Source organism: Equus caballus, chromosome 16 (assembly GCF_041296265.1).
Source record: "Equus caballus isolate H_3958 breed thoroughbred chromosome 16, TB-T2T, whole genome shotgun sequence".
Lineage (NCBI taxonomy): Eukaryota > Metazoa > Chordata > Mammalia > Perissodactyla > Equidae > Equus > Equus caballus.
This window is the reverse complement of record NC_091699.1, coordinates 37,636,826-37,657,898: the sequence shown is the minus strand read 5'-3', so window position 1 is coordinate 37,657,898 and position 21,073 is coordinate 37,636,826. Positions and strand designations below refer to the sequence as shown.

General features: G+C 39.7%; 1 protein-coding gene across 32 annotated transcripts in view; it reads right to left on the bottom strand.

Moving 5' to 3' along the window:
* CADPS (calcium dependent secretion activator) overlaps window positions 1-21,073 on the bottom strand; it is a 438,027-nt gene that overhangs the window by 337,507 nt on the left and 79,447 nt on the right. For all 32 annotated transcript variants that reach the window (XM_070238689.1, XM_070238692.1, XM_070238698.1 and 29 more), the window contains exon 2: window positions 4,366-4,479. In XM_070238689.1, coding sequence (XP_070094790.1) covers window positions 4,366-4,479 — 114 coding nt within the window. The remainder of the gene's footprint in view (window positions 1-4,365; window positions 4,480-21,073) is intronic.

Here is a 21,073-nt window from a genome sequence, read left to right as displayed (position 1 = left end):
CATGGGATCTTGTCCTTCCTTAGCCAAGTGGTGGATTGGGACCTGAGCTTGGCCAATCGGACTTCTCCTTCTGGGATTCAGACCCCAGAGTGGGGTGGCCCAAGGATGGAAGGGGTTGGAGCAGATTCATACCAATGATAAGGTGTCCATTATATCCTGCTACCTGGCTTCCTGAAGTTAAGCTGCCTTACTTTCCATCTTTCATTAAGCTTGGTTATTTCTTTTAATAACAAAAACAACAATTATAAAAAAAACCAATAAAACAATAAAAAAACCCCAACAGTTATTGTTAATTTAACCACAGTTTCTGTTGCTAGCAACTGAAGAATTCTGTTGGACACAACATTCAAAGCTAGTTTGACAAAAACCAACAGGGCTTTTGTTAGAGGAGCTCAGCAAAAAGCAAACCAAACCAAACAAAGCTCAATCAGAGCAGTTTCACTGGCTGAAGCCAAGGTCTCAGCCGTAGTGTTCCCAAACGATTGCTTGTACGTCTTTCACCTCATCCTACACTCCCACTTCTCACCAAACCCCGCCACGTTCCCTTCAGGCAGCATCTGAGAAAGGTTTTGTAAAACTTTTCCATTTAACTCTTTTCTCTAATTTCAGGACCAGCATGTGAAGGAACCAAAATGAAGCAGAGAGATGGGAAGGTGAGAATGAGAATGGAGGGTGGGAGGGCTTGTGTTTCAGACATTTGTCTTAAAAGAGCTGAGAATTAGAAAAGACGTGAGGGCCATGGAGAGATGGGTGGGCTCTCTGACGCATTAAGACGGTGGCTGTGGGAACAGGATAGGATTGCTGGACACCCACCTCAGCACCGGGCACTCAAAGCTGTAATGGAAGAGATTAAAGGATTACTTTGCTGACCTGCTTGATCCGCTTTGACAATCAGGGCCACCGGGAAAGGACAAAATTAACCTGCATGCTCTCGAGAGCATTAAGGGACCCTGACCTCCCTTCATCCCGGCCACGCTCAGGACTCAGGTTTCATCAGCTTGCGGTTAATGCTGGCCAGCTGGGTTCAGGCTGGGCTGGATAGGCACAGATGGAAAAAGGACAGTGCCTTCCCCACTCCTTTTCTTTTCGAAAAATTACTCTTTGCTACTCTACTGTGTTGACAAACCATTATTGCCTTAGCAAGACAAGGCAATGCCTGAAACTGATTTCTTTAGTGTAGTAATCTCAGAACTTTTTGAAAAAAAAGCTTTTTTCTTTTTTAATGACAGCACTCTTGGTAAACTGGGATGTGAAGGTGTGGTATGGTGGTGTGGATTGTGTGTGTGAGTGTGTGTGAAAGAGAGTGAGTTTAGAAGGAGGGTGTCTGTTGGTTTTGTCTGCCAAGCATACATTCCCCCTTCTTCAGTAAAAAGAAGCTAATTTCTTATTGGAAAACCATTGTATTTCCAATACAAATGGCTCCAGTGGGGCTGCGCCTGGACTCAGGCACAAGAGGTAGTATTTATCTTAGGTCTTATCCCCCAGTCTATTTCACCCCTCATCCATTGTGACTGGCTCAAGAAAGGACACATAACCCATGTCAGTCCAACCAAGTCACCCCCGGGCCTTTTACTGGGGACTATCAGTAAAGACGTATTGCTCCTGGGGTTGCTAAACTGGAAGGATGTGACCTGGTGCTGCCAAGGTCCTCCGCATGGAGAGAACCTGCCTAAGAATGAAGCCAACACTGGCCAGGGCAAAGCTGAGGAATGGGGAGAAAGATACCTGTCCTGCTGGCATCTTCGGAGTCTCTGGATCCAGCCACAGCTGAAACCAGGTCTACCACTGGACTTTTAAGTTGCTTGAGCAAATAATCCTGTTTTGGTTTAAGCCAGTTTAAAGTGGGTATCTGTCACTTGTAATCCAAAGAGTCCTGATCAAGACAGACACTGACAGGGAAGCAATTGGATCCCAGAGGAGGGTGGAAGAAGAGACACTAGCATCTCCACCACCCAAGGGTGAAGGGAAAGGGAGAAAAGGTGGAGTAATCACCTTGCAGCTCTCTCGGGGAAAGAGTTCTTCCTGATCCCTTGACTGGGGGAACCTTTGCCCAGAGGGTTAGGCTTTCCAGGAAACATGAATCTCAAGACTCTCTAAAGCTTTACTAGTGAATATCGTAAATAATTAATATTCCACATTATTTCCTGTTACTCAAATCTCAGTATCAAATATTCAGTGATTTCTCAATGCCTAAATTCTTACCAGACTAAAAAGAAGTTCTTTCAAATAAACTGGCCACTAGAGAAGAAAATATCAAGATCACTACAAATATAATGATAATTTCCAGAGACTCATTAGCATGTTGATGACTACTAATTTTCAAATTTAATTAATAGATAGAAATGGCACTTTCTTTTAATTTATGTCATTAGTCAGATGAGCTGTCTAATTAAGATCTGCAGTCTCCAAATTTATAAACTGGTGAATGACTCTAAACATGGAGAATTATTGATAAGGGTCTGCCTGGTCTGAACTAGCTTTCAGAACTTGAAAAAAAGGGGGGAAATTAATTTCATTCTCTGGTAGTTTTAACAGAATCTTTTGTTAAATATATTCAAGTTATTCACTGCCACACCATCACTGTGATTCCAAATCTCATTTCCACTCTCGATTAAACTCAGCTGAAAAATTGCACCACATCAGATAAAGCAATAAGTTCAATACTAACTGGCAATAATTAACACTATTTGTGAAATGAAAGAAAGCTTAAATTTGAAAAATATAAAAATGAACCTGACACCTAAAATAGATCCAAATAGAAATTTCACTGAAGAAATGGTGTATAAGATGAGTTTGTGGCTGGACCCAGCAAACATCACAGAGACGAAGCCTGTTTACTATTAAACATTCATTAAAAAATCAATCGATAATATTTTCACAAGATCTAATTGCAATCTTGTTCCACTCTCTCCATGAAAGGAGGAGTCAAGTGCTTTCACAAGTGGGAAGGAGAATTTAACTGAATCAACCAACTAACATTTTTAAAGCATCTGTTGAGGACTGGATCGCCCAATGGGCAGAAGCAACAGGTGCTTGGAGCACCAGAGAAGCAGGAGCACCAATGTTTTTTCTTTTGAAATAATTTGCTAGATAATAATTAAAAAACAAAAGGAAGGAAGGAAATCAGTGAATCCATCCAATGTGGGAAGAAAATCAGAATTTTTTGGATTTCCTTACACTTATTTTACAGTTTATTGTTATCACTCTGAATTGCAGAAGGCAGGATGCCATGAGTTTTTCAGTGCTTAAGGGTTGGTTTCCAATGATTTTAATCTAGCCTTGACAATGGATAAGACGTTTTGGGCACAGGATTCCAAATACAGAGAATATCTGGTTCACATAAAAATAGATTAATATAAAGTAAAATGTCTTTCAATGACCAAATAATCATTTTGTTTTTCCTGAGGAAGATTTCCTCTGAGCTAACATCTATGCCAGTCTTCCTCTATTTTGTATGTGGGACACCTCCACAGCATGGCTGCTGAGTGGAGTAGGTCCATGCCTAGGATCCGAACCCGTGAACCTGGGCCACTAAAATGGAGTGCATGGGACTTTAACCAGTCAGCCACAAGGCAGACCCCCAAAATAATCATTTTTGAAAATATGCATGTCAAGTAGACATCACCAATAGGAAGGTATGGCATGTCTACCTCATTAGTGGTGTACAGTCAATAGCCAATGAGCACATCATGGAAGAATAATTATAAAATTTAAAAATACTAGTGGAATTCCAAATTCACTTTACTGATAAGTAAACCTCTGAGGTCTATAGGTGGGCATTTACTTGTGATATGTACACAGGATATATTATCTCATTTACAGGTTTTCTCCTGAGAACAGTACTGCATCTTGGACAGTGTTCTAACTTGGAGGAAAGAACTCACAGCACCATTTTAATAGAAAGAAAAAGGAAGCTAGTGAAGGCAGCATCCTTAGCAGGTGTTAACAGCCTTTAGAAAGGGTGTAAGTGGTGGGAAAATGCTCTCGACTCAGTTCAAGTCTTAGCTTGTGGAAGTTAAAAGCTGTGTGACCTTGAGTAATTGATCTAACCTTCTTCATCAGTAAAATGGGAATAATATCAGGACTTAACTCATAAGACTGTTGTAGAGATTAAACAAGACATTGTATGTAAAGCATGCAGCACACTGCCTGGTATAAAAATCAGTTGGTAAACAGTAGCTTCCGTTCAGTTTTCCCCGAAACAAAATGCTGTTGGTCCTTAAAATTGTAACCAATCACCTGCCTCTTTGCCTCAGGCAGGATGGCCCTGTAGAAGGCCAGGGCTACTGTTGCCCCTGGCCAGGAGTTCAGAAGCCCAGGGCTTTAGGTTTGAGCAGTCTTGGCATCCTTCTGCCTGAGTCTTACCTCATAGTAACTCTGGACAGCGTTCATGAAGGCTTCATCAGCCACGATCTGGGTTTCCCCATTGAGAAAAGCTTGAAACCGGTCCTTGACTGTCTGTAGCTGCTGTTTGCTGATCTGTAAGAAACAGAGAAAGAGGGGACAGTGACAAATTGTTCTAGACCAGGATCATGGTTACTGAAGGATCATGTATGCTGAAGATGCCGGTCTCATTGGCATGCTGGAGCCAGTTTGTATAGGCACATGTGAGCTGATTGTTAAATTTGTAGGAATTTCATAAGGCAGTTGTTAAACACAGCCACTTCTAGAAAATAATGTTATATAAATACAAATATAAATTTATACTATAAATTATTAAAAACAAAGGAAATACATACTCAAAATTCGTTGCTTTCTGATTATTTTATCACATTTTACTATTATCTGCACTTTTGAGGTTACTTATATCTATTATATTTGTTTTGTGGATACACAGTGGGTGCCAGCACACACCTCTTCCCAACTCCACAATAAGTGATGTCTTATTGGAAGCTAGATATCGGCCAGGATGGGAGTAGTTAGTTACACCTTGGAAATTGGTAAATGCTACAAATCAGGGGTTTGTTTTGTTTTTTGAGAGGTGGTTTTTAGAGACACTACTGACCAGGCCCCTTAGGTGGTCTGAAACATCCTGCTTTATAGAGCTCTAGTAATCAAAACTGTATGATACTGGCATTAAAACTAACACATAGAGCAACGGCACAGGACTGAAAGCCCAGAAATAACCCACACATATATGGTCAGCTCATATTTGACAGAGAGCCAGGGACACTCAATGGGGAAAGGACAGTCTCTTCAATAAATGGTGCTGGGAAAACTGGATAGTCATACGCAGAAGAATGAAAATGGACCCCTTTCTTATGCCACTAACAAAAATTAACTTGAAAGGGATAAAAGACGTAAGACCAAAGACTGGAAAACTACTAGAAGAAAACATAGGAAAAAACTCCCTGACATTGGTCTTGGCAATGTTTTTTTGACACCAAAAGCACAAGGAATGAAAGCAAAAATAAGCAAATGGGACTATATCAAACTAAAAAGCTTCTGAAAAAGAAACAATCAGCAAAACGAAAAGGCAACCTACAGAAGGGGAGAAAATATTTGCAAATCATCTATCTGATAAATGGTTAACATCCAAAATATATAAGGAACTCACACAACTCAATAGCAATCCAATTAAAAAATTGGCAGAGGACCTAAGAATACGTATTTCCAAAGAAGACATACAAATGACCACAGGTACATGAAAAGTGCTCAACCCCACTAATCATCTGGGAAATGCAAATCAAAACCGCAATGAGATATCACCTCACACCTGTTAGAACGGCTATCATCAAAAAGACAAGAGACAAGTGTTGGTGAGGATGTGGAGAAAAAGGAACCCTTGTGCACTGTTGGTGGGAATGTAAATTGGTGCAGCCACCATGGAAAACAGTACAGAGCTTCCTCAAAAAATTAAAAATAGAACTACCATAGGATCCAGCAATCCCACTTCTAGGTATATATCTAAAGGAAATGAAAACAGGATGTTGAAGAGATAGCTGCACCTTCATGTTCACTGCAGAATTACTCACAATAGCCAAGGTGTGGAAACAACCTAATGCCCATCAACAGATGTACGAACAAAGATGATGTGTGTGTGTGTATGTATATGTATCTGTCTGTGTGTTTGTGTCTGTGTAACAAGCAATTAAATATTATTCAGCCATGAGCAAAATGGAAATCCTGCTGTTTTTCAACAACTTGGATAAAACTTGAGGGTGTTAATGCTAAGTGAAATAAATCAGAGAAAGATAAATACAGTATGATATCACTTACATACAAAAGCTAAAACAAGCTGAACTCAGAGAAGCAGAGAGTAGAGTGGTGTTTACCAGCCACTGGGATTTGGGGGAAATGGGGAGATATTGGTCAAAGGGTAAAAATGTCCAGTTATAAGATTAAAAAGTTCTGGGAATCTAACATCCAGCATGGTGATTATAGTTAATAACACTAAATGGTAATTATGTGAGGGGATGGAGGTGTTAACTAACTTTATTGTGGTAATCATTTTGTAATATATATGTGTATCAAATCACCATATTACACATTTAAACTCACATATGTTATATGTCAATAATATCTCAGTAAAGTTGGGGAAAAAGAGAAAGAAATATCCTTCTAAGTGCAGCATGGCAAAATGCAGAAGACTGCAAACTTTACTGTTGTTATTTCACTTATGACCACATGACAGATGATGTCTAGGTACAGGATACACTTCCGGGATGTGGCATAGACAATTTGGACAGTAGCTTATGTGTAATTCCCTGCCTGATCAATTTCACCTTTCTTTCCCACTTCGGAAAGCATTCCTAAAACACTCCTACTTATTCTCTCTCCTCCATTACATATGTAGCCATATCCCACGGTCCTTCCATCTCAGCATGAGCGGTACTGACTTATGAAGCTAGGTCTTCCTGCTATGTGATTCCACAGCACACCATTTATGCTTACTTGTTAGTTATGATTAAATTTGCTAGACCATCTGTCTCTTCTTGTTATTTTGTTCATCAATGTTGCCCCAGGGCCAACTTAGTGCTTTTACACCTGGCAGGCACTCCGTAAGCGCTTGTTAAATGAATAAATGAACGAAGTATACAAAAGAAAAATTATTTTTGCCAATCCTTGAATCAGTCCTAATTTACATAAAAAGATAGTCAGCTAAAAATTTTGCTCTTCTAGACATTCTTTATAAAAAGTTGTACTTCATTATTGATAATGGGCCACTGTGTCTGAGAACCGCTGTTCTGGTGTCAAGAGTCAGAAGGTCATTCCAGTCCCAGGTCCATCGACCATTCTGTCATCTTGGAAAGCCACTTATATTCTTTGAATTGGCCAGAGACTTAAAAGCCTTTCTGGAACAGATCCAGTAGAAATAAATAAATGTTTTGTCCTCCTCAGATTTCTCCCTTGAAAAATGGATAATTTTCTCACTTAGAAAATGGTGATAATTCTAATTACTTGCTACTTTGGGATAGTTATAGCTATTCAATGACATGATATGAGGGGTTTTTTTTTAAAGTTATGAGTTTCTATATAAGGTGCTTTCATCATTAGAGTCAATACAAGTCTTGCTAATAGAAAATAAAGCTTAAAGCTAGAGGAGACTGAAGTTTTGTCTCTATCAGGAAACAAAACAAAACAAAACAGAGTTTTGAGAATGGACATAGACAGAAGCTGGGTGCCTTAGCTAATAACTTTGGGAGAAGTGGGGAATAATGAAGTAGGGGGCACATACAAAGGTGTTGGGTTTCAGCAGATTCCTATTTGTTACATTCTAGAACAATGCTGTCCACTGTTAGCCACATGTGTAATTTTACATTTTCCAGTAGTCACATTTAAAAAAATAAAAAGAAACAGGTGAAGTGAATTTTAACATACTTTATTGAACCCAATATGTCCAAAATATTATCATTTCAACATGTAATCATTATACAAATTATTCATGGATATTTTACACTCTATTTTTACACTATGTCTTTGAAATCTGTTGTATTTTGACTGCATTTATCTGGTGTATTGAAGTACAGATGTATTTATCTCATGCATTACAATACATCACAATTCAAAATAACCACATTGCAAGTGTTCAATAGCCCTGTAGAGCTAGTGGCTCCCGACTGTGTTGGACAGCACAGGCCTAGAGAATGGAATGAACTCACTTCTAAGCTGCTGAAGGTTTCCTGTTCTGACCCCGGGATATTGGTATCAGTGGAGCTGTACAGAAAATCACATTACTTTGTATGTGCTTGAAACCATTTAAACCGAAATATTAGGTAGTAGTTGATTTGCTCATAAAAGTGACACCATAACATGAATTTCTTTTAAGCAGGCCAGCCTTAACCGGCCTAAGTAACAAATCCTTACAGTTTAGTACCAACTGAGGCATCTCACAGAATTTCTTGCTCAGAATTCCTTCCAAGACTGGGTCAATACCAATTCTGTGTGATTTTGAGGTGGAATGGAGTAGAGTGGTGGGGCAGGAAAGGGAGGAGAGACCAATAAACCTTGCTTTTGCCTTAAATGCTCAAGCCGTTGAAACAAAATTAGGCGCACACCATCTGAATGATGAAGATTGACTGTTGACCCGGACGAAATCCGTTATCACTCTAACCTTTTGTTAAATAAGCCTAGTGCTTATTTATTTAAGAAATATTTACAGAGTACCTACCGCCCGCCCAGCCCTGCCCCGGACCCTGGGGCTTCAACAGGCAACAAACCCCACTCAACCGCTCATTTGTTGACCAGGGCTAAGCTCTGGGGAACCAAAAGAAATAAGGGATTGATGTCAGTGACCTCAGAGTCTAGATGGAGAAGAAAAGGCATGCAAAAAAAAAGTGCACAAAAGTATGTTTTAGGATTTCAGAGGAGAGAAATTGCAGAATATAAAATTCTCAAAAAGAGAAGGCCTCCAGGAACATTAATTTAAGTCAAGTTCAGAGAACACACATCATGAAGATGCGCAAAACATCCCCCACTTCCCTGGACACCTCCAGCTCTCAGCAGGAGAGTTAGGGGCGTGGATTCTAGTGGCAGAGCTACGTTTGTGTCTCCGTTCTGATGCCTGCCAGTCCATGTTCACAACTTTTCTCACCACTAATTAAATAGTGTTTATTTATTTACGTTATTTCATAAACAGTGTTTATTATTTAGTGTTTATTTAGTCACCTCCCTACCTGTGTCTCACTGGGCAAATGACTAACCTATCCACATCTCAGTTTTTTCCTCTGCAAAATGGGCCAGCAGTGACCTCATAGGTTTGCTGTGAGGATTAACTGGGATAAGTAAAATACTCACTGCAGAACCTGGCATAGCACGAACGCTCAATAAACCTTAGCCTCCGTGATGATGAATCCTCACCATTGAGTCTGCACATACTGTTCCCTCGAGAAAGCACGCCTGTGGGAAAAGTCCATATGTGTCTTCAAACTCCAGCCCATGCGGCTCCGTCCCAGACCCTCCAGGTGGAGTTTGCTACTTGCTCAGTACTTTATTCACAATCCTAAGGGTATATGTATCACGCTGAGAGGTAGTTATTTATTTAGACTCCAGTGCTCAGAGGCAGGGTCAGTAGTCAAGAGTCGAGAAAGCAGGCTTGTGGTCAAAGGGATGTAGGTTCTAATCTTGGTTACACCACCTGCTTCCAAGCTGAGTGACCTTGGGCAAGCTACTTTCCCTAAGCCTTGGTTCTTCAGGCATAAAATGGGGATTATAAGACTTACTTCCCAGGGTCGCTGGAAAAATTAAAAGGAAACGAGAGCATGTACCTAAGGATCTTAGCACACTGCCTGACACAAAGGAAGAGTCAAACAATAAGGGGCAGACCATGAACGAAATGCCCCCATGATTCTGCATGATGTGGCCTCTGCTCACTCCTGGCTTTGTCTTATCCCCTCTGCTCTTCACTTGCTCTGCTCCAGCCACACTGGCCTTTCTCCTTCTCCAATATGCCCCAACCTGTTCTCCCTGCCTGGGATGCTCTTCCCCTGCCTTTCCCCATAGCTGCCACCTTCTCACCCTTGTAGCTCAGCCTAGCCAGCATCTCACAGGAAGGTCTTCCTTGATCACCCTGTGTAATGCAGTGCCCTTCAAGCTCATCTCTAGCATGTTGCCCTGCACCCTATGCACTGCCTTCAAAGCCACTATCATAATCAGCCTTTATCTTCTCTAAGATAAATTTATTTAATTGAATTATGACATACATATAGAAAAATATATCTCATAAGCACAGGGCATGAGAAATCTTCACAAAGTAAACTTTGCAATGGAACCAACTCTCCTACCAAGATAAAGAACATTACCTGGATCCCAGAAGATCCTGCATGTCCCCAAAGTCATTGCCTCTCTCTACAGGTGACTCCTAGCCTGACTTCTACCATCATAGATTAGTTTTGCCTGTTTTTGAACTTGATGTCAGTGCAGTCTGCACTATGAAATTCTGCCACATGATTGGGGGTAGCAATAGCTTGTTCATCCTCATTGCTGAGTAGTATTATATTGTATGACTCTACCATTATTATCCACTCTCCTATTGATGGACATCCGGGCCTTCCTTCTTAATTTTAAAATTGTGCTTGCTTCTCATTATCTGTCTCTCCATAAAAGCATATGTTTCACATGTACAAGAACCACATCTATCTTGTTTACTGCTGTGCTTCTAGTGCCTGGCACATAATGAGCTCTGATCAAATATTTGTTGAATGAATACACAAACTTACAGAGTGTTTGACACATGGCAGGCACAGTGTTAGGCTCTGGAGATATAAAATGACCAAAGCCCAATCTTAGCTCCCAGTTTTCTTACAGTGTAGTCAGAGATCATATATTCATCTTTGATTCCTTAGCATCCTTTTGCTGACTGTATGAATGGATGAAAATCTCCCTTGGGAGCACAGATAAATACCCAGTCTAAGAACCAATCTGCTGCACAGAATTTATCTCTGGGTAAAAGTTAACTGACCTAGATATGATTGAACCCTGAAGGTGACCTTGCATGAACATGCTGAGATAATTGGCCCAGAGTAGCTGACAGGACAACTCTAAATAAATAGTCAAACGGGCTTCTATGAGCCGCTAACAAACAAAACCCTCCTAAAATAGAAGTCCATGTAAAAGCATTCAATATGTATAGAAATCACTTGTGCATCAGATCGGAATTCAGAATTGAAGTAATGAGTTCCAAGAGCAGAAAACCTGAAAAGATGAAAGGTAATTATTGCAGAAAAAAGTGCTGCAGCAGTGTTTGCGAGAACTATTCAAGCATTCTTGGTTCAATCTACCTCATTAAGCAAGGCCTGAAAATTCCCACAGCATTTCAGGCAGCTGGTAATTTACTGCAGCCTTCTGGAGAAGTGCGAAATGGGATCCACAGTGAAGAGAAAACCACGCGTTCTAAGTGCTGGTCTCAGGAGAGGCGATACCGAAGTCAAAGCAAGCTCAGGTCAAATCTTGGCTTTATTACAAGTCCTTGGGCAAGTCGTTAACTTTGGTTTTCTCCTCTGTAAATAGGAGATAATCTTATCTACCATATCGGGTTTTTGTCAGGACTACATGAGATAATATATGTAAGGCACATAGCATAGTATCTGGCACAGTAAGAACTCAACTAATAAAAACAGCAATAAGAATTCTTATTGTTATGACTAAGTTTTTCCTTTTCCCTTTCATTCATCTTTTACTTCTTGCAATGCTCCTATTCCCTTGTTTCTTCAGCTTTTGAAGTTACATAGATGCGGTAGTCTTTACCCCCTCTTTCTTGGTCCTCACATTTTAGGTGCTGACAAGACGAGTACTCCTTTCCCATCTCCCTTGAATCAATGAAGAGCCATGAGACAGAGGCAGAAAGCTATCGAGGGTTTTCTGGAAAAGCTTTTGAAATTCTCAAAAAGAGGAACATACCTACTGATATAACCCTTTCTTTTCCTGCTGCCCTCTTCTTCTGCTGAGAATACAAACACATATCTTCCTTTACTTATGATGGAGTTTTGTCCCGGTAAACCCATCATAAGTTGAAGGTGCATTTAATACACTTAAACTACTGAACATCACAGCTTAGCCTAGTCAACTTTAAACGAGCTCAGAACAATTACATTATCCTACAGTTAGGCAAAATCATCTAACACAAAGTCTATTTTATAATAAAGTGAAGAACATCTCATGTAATTTATTGAGCACTGTACTGAAAGTGAAAAACAGAATGGTTGTATGGGTACGGAATGGTTGTAAGTGTAGCAATTGTTTACCCTCATGATCAAGTGGCTGAGTGGGAGCTGATCATCAGCATCACTGCCCAGCATCATGAGACAGTATTGTACTGCATATCACTACCTCAGGAAAAAGATCAACATTCAAAATTTGAAGTAAGGTTTCTGCTGAATGCATATTGCTTTTGCGCCATTGCAAATTCAAAAAATTGTCAGTTGAACCATCATATGTCAGGGACCATTCATATATTATCCAGAGTTGTGGTGTCTATTATGTAACCATGAAGGAAAGGCCAAGAGCTTCATTGAGATGTTGGTCCTTACATTTTTAAAGAGCTGAACAAATGTTTGCAAACACTCATCTTTGGCCTTTCCATTACATGAGAAAAAATGAATTTCTATTTGTTCAAGTCATTGTGTTTTCTCTTACTTGCAGCCACATGCTTTCTTAATGGATATAGGTGGCTTTCTCTAAGCAGGAAAGAAAGCAAACCTGCCAAGGGGCTTATTGGTTAGTATGCCTCCTATCACAGCAGCAACTGTATTATGAAAGAGGGAGGAAGTAATGTCTACCCTAAAAGAATGAATCTAAAATGGCAGCTTTCTAAGCATAGGCAATAGGTAGTACAAAATTGTTTTGGAGTGTAAGGAGATGTTCCAATTATACACATAAGTGAAGTCCTTCTCTAAAGTATAAGGTCAGCATGATATATTGCTACAATCTAATAATAGGAGCTGTGCTTTTTCTTTTTAAAAAGAAATCATTACTCAAGAAAAAAAGTAGTTTTTTTTTAAAGATTGGCACTTGAACTAACATCTGTTGCCAATCTTCTTTTCTTCCTTCTTCTTCTTCTCTCCAAAGCCCCCCAGTAGACAGCTGTAAATTCTAGCTGTAGGTTCTTCTGGTTGTGCCATGTGGGACACCACCTCAGCATGGCTTGATGAGCAATGCCATGTCTGCACCCAGGATCCGAACCAGCGAAATCCTGAGCCACCGAAGCAGAGCGTGCGAACTTAACCACTCACTCATGGGGCTGGCTCCAAAAAGTAGTTTTTCAAACTCTCCATTATAAAAACTGATGAAAATGTAATCAACAAGTGCTTTAAAAGCCATAAGTTAGTCTAGAGAGATAAGAGCAATGTTTATTTGATTTCCTTTCCTTAAAAGTTATCAAAAATTTATATCAGCCCATTAATTTTATTGATAAATAAAATATCCTCCTCCTACAACCAGATTAAAATATTTTTTACCCTAAATGAAGTCTTGATTTTAGGAAATTTAGAAATTATATCATCCTAACCAAATAGTTACTTGTTTACATAAAATTCTTCTCCCCTTCTATATCACGTACATTTACATTATTATGTATTCTGAAAAAGGTGTTTTAAGTGAGTGTTATTCATTTGGCTTGAGCAAAAAAAAATCAATTTGAAAGACTTCATCATGGAAAAATATGACTGAATAATTCTGAAATAAAAGTTGAAGGGGCAAAAGTATTGAAGGTGGGAGGAGTTATGTTGAGGTGGTAACCCTGGACTTCTCTTCAGAACATGGTTTCCCAAAATTCAACTGTTCAAGTAATACTTTCATGAGTATGCCCTCTCTACATACCAACAATACTACTTTCGTTTATGCGAGTAATGTTACATTTATTGATATGTACTGTAATAGATATTAAAACTTGGGAGTTGAAAATACTTATTAATTCATTAGAAATAACAATAAATTCATTATATATTAACCTAGATAACCCACTTTTATGAAGATAACTATATTTTCCAAAACAAAAATTAGTGAAATGACTGGTACCAATTTATAGTATTGCAAATCTCTTGTAGAGATTAATAGAAGGCAGCTGGAGCAGCCGGTTTCTCCTATCTTTTCTGTAGTCAGTCTGTTGTGATATGTTCTTTTGGTTTGTTTGTGAAAAAAAATGGCCTCCCACAGACATGTTATTGGAAAAGGGAAGAATATTTTAATAGTCTTTTCAGATAGATGTGGATAGTCTTCTCTGATACTATACCAAAGCTCAACCAGTGGTATTTCTTAAAGGTTAGTAGCAATATGAAATTGGAAACCATATCAATGACCTTTTTATACCCCATTACATTAAAATCCACTGGTCTATCTTTCTCTTTGAATGAATTATTTACCCATGCATGATTTTAGAAATAGTATCATATCTCACTCATAAGTAGAAGATACAAACAACAACAAGCAACCACATAGTGATGGAGATTGGATTGGTGGTTACCGTAGGAGAAGGGGGGAGGGCAGAAGAGGTGATTAGGCTCACATGTGAGGGGAGGGACTATAATTAGTTTTTGGGTGGTGAACATGATATAATCTACACAGAATTCGAAATACATTACAATGTATATCTGAAAGCTATATAATGTTATAATCCAATGTTACCACAATTAAAAAATAATAATAATATCATATATTGGTCATATGTAAGATATTAGTTCATTGAGTTATGAAAATATTCCCAATGTTGATACATTTCATTACACAATTTGCAAAAAGTCACACGAATTTCCTTTTTGTTTTTTTTTAAATCATACGTATTTCTTAATATCACCACTGGTATCACCAAAAAAGTCTTTAGGTGTCAGAAACTGTCAAGCTATAGTGGTAGATTAAAAGCTCAAATTTTATCATTGGCAAAAAATACTGTCAGTTGCTTTTCTTGAAGTAATAGGCTACCTCCATTCATTTTCTAGAAAACATCTGCTAAATGCCTAAGTTTGAATAATCTTAGTTTGTCAGTTGTTCTGTCAAGGGAAATTGATGTTTCCTTAAATCACTAAATAATAGACCAACTAGCCATGCTATTCCTAAAGATCTGTTTGGGCAGGAGTGCCAGCTCAATCAACAAGTCCCTCTCCACGAGAAAGCCACCGCCCTTAGCTAAGCAGCCTAAGTACTTTATGTATATTTACCAATTCATCATACAAAATATTGAAAGGGTGTGTACTCAGGGTCAACTTTTAATAAAGTTAATAATTTCTACTGCTTCATCAAGAAGAATATCCAGTGAACCTGGAGGTTTTTAAACAGCAAGTGTGTGGCTGTAAAGAACATAATAACTAGTATGGTTTGGCACCACTGCCTTGGTTTATGCTAATGCACCAGCAGTACCATTTACTCACCATTGCTTTTGCGCTATTAGTGCAAATGTCAACACAGTGGGGAAAAAAGCAAATAATGTCTTAGTATTATTAGGAAAACCATCTTGCAGACCCTCAGGGGTTTTTGGACTAGACTTTGAGAGCCACTGATCTAGTGAATTACTGAACCTGACCAGCTAGCTATTAATGCTGCAAGGAAGCCAGCCAGGAGGTGGGGGATAGGATGTGATCTTGTGGACTGGAAGGCAGGGAACAGAGCATGGTGCAGGGCCTTGTGTGCCAAAGCGAGGAGTTGGGACTTAATTCAAAGCAGGACGGGAAACCACTGAAATGTTTTATTCAGGAGAGTGAAATGATTTCAAAGCATACAGGATCAGGAAACAGTAATGAATTTTCGGGTTCTGTGTGGAATGAGAACGTTTCATGCAAGCTATGGCATCTGAGGAGAGGAGGGTCTCGAATAGTATCCAGACTTTCAATTGGCAGAGAGAGGAATAGCTGGAGGAGAAGACGAGTGAGGGAACGTGGGGGAAATGTGAGCAGGGCATTCCAGGATGGGGGCGAAAAATGAGTGAAGAGAGAGAGAGATGAGAAAATATGCGGCCTATTTTGGGGGACATAGTAAGAATTTCTTTTGTCAGTTTGTAATTTATACCCTGCAGACTAAAAAAAAGGATTAGAGGCAGCCTCAGTATGAGCATGCACAGCAGGGTAGTCCAAAGATAGTTACAACAACCTGTGGGAAATGGAATGGCAGATAGTTCCATTTGGCTGGATCCCAGACTAAAAAGACGAGCACAGCAACATAGGAAATCACGAAATCACTAAGCACCGTCCTAAGTCTTATGAGGCTTAATAGTGAGCTTATCAGTAGCAATTATTTCCAGATAGAAAGTTGAAAAAATCGGGATGCAGTCTATGTACAGATTATAGAAGATACTTTAATGTAACATGTCACAAACCATGGCTGTGAGCTTCACTGAAATTGATGTAGGTAAGAATCTTGTCCTGTCAGTCATGAACAGGGAGAGAAGGTACAACTGATCGCAGTTGCTCTTCAGGCTGCTAGGGTATTTGGAGGGATGTAGAGAGCTGGTTGAGGTCTCCAGTTACGTCTCCTAACTGTGGAACCAGGCAGGTTCTAACAATCTCCATTCACGATCCAGAATGGCAGAGAGAAGAAATGAGACGTGAGAAAGTACACTGAAACTGGGAAATACTAAAAACACAAGGGAAAATCCTAATGTAAACGAATGGACTTTAGTTAATAATAAGGTATCAGTATTGGCTTATCAATTGTAACAAATGTACCACACTAACACAAGATGTTAATAATAGGGGAGATTGCATTGTGGGAGGGGGGACATCTAATACGTGGGAATTCACTGTACTTTCTGCTCAGTTATTCTATAAACCTAAACTGCTCTAAAAAATAAAGCAAATCAATTAAACATACACACACCCGTGCAAACAGATTTTCTATAAAGAGACCCAAATATAGCAACACACACAATGCAGACCTAAGCCTGCACAGGGGAGAGCAGAAAATCCTGCTACTCAAGCTCATCCTGAAATTCAGAAGCAGGAAAGAGTAAAAAGTCATCAGTGTCCTCGAGTTCCATTTTCCAATGCCTTGTGGCAATACAAACCAGCTAGGTTCTACAGGTTTCAGGGACATTTCTGCACCCACAAATGAGTTCTAGATTATTAAAGTGATGTTTATCATTGACTCAGTTCCCTCCCCCAAGATTTTGTGTTACTCATATTTTAAAGGCATTGATGATTTAATTACTCTTGCTGCATCTGACAAATAGTTTTAGTTCCCTCTGAAAGCAGCTGAGAGGGTGAACGTCCTTCCAGTTGAGTGACACCTGTTGTCCTACCAATGGACAAGCAGTATTTATTTCATGCATTGGTAAGCACATGGGTAAAATGCATGGAATATTACTGAAATCTCTTTGAGGAAAGTTCCTTTTTTACCCTTTGAAATATGTGTCTGTAATCAGGGAACAATATGCTTTTACGCTGTATCTAGAACATTGCCATTGTGGTTGATTAATAATAATTCGAACTTCATTTTCTGCAAGTCCTCACAACTCCACGGATGCATTGTTTTTTTTTTTTGGTTATTAATGCCATTTAAAGGCCTTTCCTTCTGTCTTCTCTCTTTCTTCACTTGGCTAAACCTTCCTTGTCTATCAAAATGCTGTTTAAAGCCACCTCTCTCTGATGGTTCCTCTCAGTCCCTAAGCTAGAACTTGTCACTTTGTCTGAACTTGCTCATCTCCTGCCTCTTGGCATTTATTATATTAATATAAGAACTCTTGTCTGTCCTTCCTACTAAACTACTCCTTAGGAGAGGAACCTTCTTTTGTTTAATCCCTGAACCCCAGATCCTAGTATCAGCCAAGAGGCTCAATAAATTTGGGGGTTCATCATTTATATCAGCATACCCACAAAGCTTATAGAAAATATCAGTGTCTGTGGCCCCTCCCCAGACCTACTCACTCAGAATGTCTAGGGCCAGAGATCCAGGTATGTACAAGTTTAGAAACATCACAAGGATTTCTGATGCACAGCCAAAGGTGAGAGCCACTGCAAGAAATGCCGGCTGAATGAATTGAACTATGGTGTATTTTTATAAAGGATTAAAGATATTTTCCTATCCTCTTTAGCATGGATTGAATATTCTGCAACTTTGTGTGAAATAGAGACTAGATTTTTTTCTATGCACTTCCAGAAGACTAAATGAGTACTAGGTAGGAGGTACAGAGAAGCCAGTGTAGGGGCAACATGAGGAACAGGCTTTCTATTATTTGGGACTTTTAAAAATGGAGTAGGTTGCTCTCTGATGCGGAGTTTCTCATCACTGAGAGAATTTGGTTGTTGAGAGGGGATCCATCCTTGAACCGAGAGCTGGACTATGTGGCTACCACAGCCCCTGCACACAGAGGACAAGGTACTTCACTCTAAAGAGGTATTTTCCAAACTTAGAAATGTGGAATCAGGGGTGATAAGGAGCAGTTAATTATCCTCCCTGTAACGATAAACAAATTCATGGGTTTGAATTTCCTCCTGGGAAAGTTTCCTCCTGGGAAAGTAACAACCAGATCTCTGGGAGGGGAAAAAACCCTGATTTGTAGCATTTGCTGGCTTCTGTGATGTAAATATTTCCACCATAGTGGATCTCAAGCTACCAGGGTGACATTATCTGGCTCATAAAATCCCTGAAATCTTAACATTTGGTCCTGAGAGCTAAGTTGGAGCACACCACTGGAAAGCTGTCCCCTTTTTCATCCTTCCCTCCTATGTTTTTCCCCATTTCTTCCTCCTTCTCCATCCCTCATCTTTTATCATATAAGTTATGAGTGGGAAGAATTTAAGTTGAAAGTCCAAGAAAATTCATCACACTTCTTCAAAATCTAGAATTCTTATCCGAATCAAGCAACTAGGAAATACTCATTCAGATACAGACTCTGTCTCAATGCAGAGCTTTACTGCACACCTGCAAGGCTTTACTTCCCATCTCCCACCCCAGCTTAAATACTAAACTCAAGCAAAATGTCACTTCCTCCAGGAAGCTGTCTCTGAACATCCAGATAAGGCTCTATGTTCCTACAGCTCCTTAAAATTGCAATTCTCACCACTCTTGTATTTATTTGTTGAATGTGCATCTTCCTTACTATAATGTACCCAGAAGTGCTGGAACTGAGTCTGTTCCACTCACTGTTGAATTTCCTGCACTAGCAGAGTGCCTGGTACATAAAGGTGACTTCTTCAATACTTGTTAGATAAATGAACATATCATAAAATGCAGCTGGATATACTTTTTAAAGCCCTATGTGGGGAGGGAAGACGAATGTGTGCTCTTCCTTGCTCTACCACCTCTGAGCTATGTGACTTTGTAAATCTTCTAAGTTTGCTTCTTTTAAAATAGGGATACTGGTATTTATATCCTAGGTTACTGAAGATTAAATTAGATAATTTATTAGGAAAAATTACCTAAAACTTGGAAATAAAGCCAAAAGATGACTGTGGCACCTTTCTTGTCATGCAGGGCATTATCTAACAAACCTACCCAGAGGTAACCTCCATCTCAGAAGAACTGTATGTTTCTTTGATTTACTTGTTTCTATTGATTAGGGCCCAGACTCTGTGAAGCTAGAGATTAACTTGTAGAATATTGATAATATTGTAGAATATTGCAAATGATTTGTGTCTGGTGGAAAACAATAATCCCCAAAGTTACAGCTTTATTGACCTGCAGGACGCTAACCAATTCTGAACATAACTTAGAAAACTTAGCTTTCCTTTGCTGGCTGACTATATAAATCTCTCACCTTCTAATGCTCTTGGAAACCCTTTTTTCCATCCTGCTAGTACTTTCAATAATAAGTTAAATAAACCTTTGATAAATCCTCATTAAATATTTATATGTGAGCATGTTTTTAACTTTTTGAAAAATATACTTTGACAATATATAAAGACTTATCATAGAGCTTGGCAGTTAAGTGCTACCCAGTAATTGTTAGTCCTGATGTCTCTCTCCAGGACTTAGTTTCTACATTTATAAAAATAAAAAGTTGGGCTGATGCTCATTAGGGCCCAATCTGCTTCAAGATCTATGACTCTGCTAAGGTGAACGAGACCTCTTGGAGACAGGCAACCCTGGGTCACAGGAGATGTGTTTTCCTGGGGGTGAGAGGACAGCCTACTGTATTCACATAACCCATAACCAGAATGCTTGTCCCGGGGCAGACTCCACAGTCTCTCTCAGGAGTGTGTGTTTACTGCCCTGAGAGCTCACAGCTAACAAAGCCACCAGCTCTTTTACAGCTGAGTTGGCTGCTACCAAACACAAGAGCATTGAATCTGCTGGTAGGAGAAACTTGAGGGTACGTCATGACGTGCGCTCCATTGACACACGCCCATTCAGAAACACAGAAGCCATTTCTACACAAACCTCCTCCTTTCAAAGAACAAGCAGCTTTGAAGTTGGGTGTGGAAATCCAGAGCACAGCGTATGTGCTGGGTCAGCCTCCTGGGCCTCTGACATACCAGGATGAAGGAATAAGGACACATTTGACACCAGCATGGGCAGCTGAGAATCCTGGAGCAGAAATAGAAAGGGGGCAATGTGGGACAAGCTTTCTGGTAAAAGAAAGGTAAATTTTGCTGGGAGAGCTGGAGTGTAGAGAAAACCATTCCTGAGAACCAGGACACACTATGCTAGTGTTGGGGGGGCAGATGGCAGCAAGAGTGATCTGAGATGCTCTGTGGAAGCCAGTACACAAAGCCAGGCAGACCACCAGATGGCAAGGATGATACAGAGGCTGGGCATTCCAAGTCTTTGCATCTCAGGGACCACCTTTCAGAAGCTCGCCTCTTTGATTTTAAAAATTAATAATAAGAGACCAGAGCAGGCTTTACGTCTTCTACTTCACTGAAATTCTTCAATTCCTTTGGGTCCCCCAAACCCTTGAAATTAGATTGAGGTGTTTTAGTTCCAAGAAGTGTTTTTAGAAGAACTAACTATCAATTTCTAGTTATTCATACCCTAGTACTCGCCCCTTTGCCTAACCGACACTAAGCTGACATCTGCTCTATTGAGTGATCTGGACTTTGGGTGGGGATATGGGAGAAGAGAAGCAGCATTCTGGAAGTGGTTGAAAATCTCTGGAGAAATGAGAGAATATCCAAAGGTGGGAGACAGAAAGAGAAGAAAAGTACGAGGGAAAAAGGCATTTCCTCCTCTTGGCAATTTTTTCACAAGGCAGACTCTAATGAAGCATCTC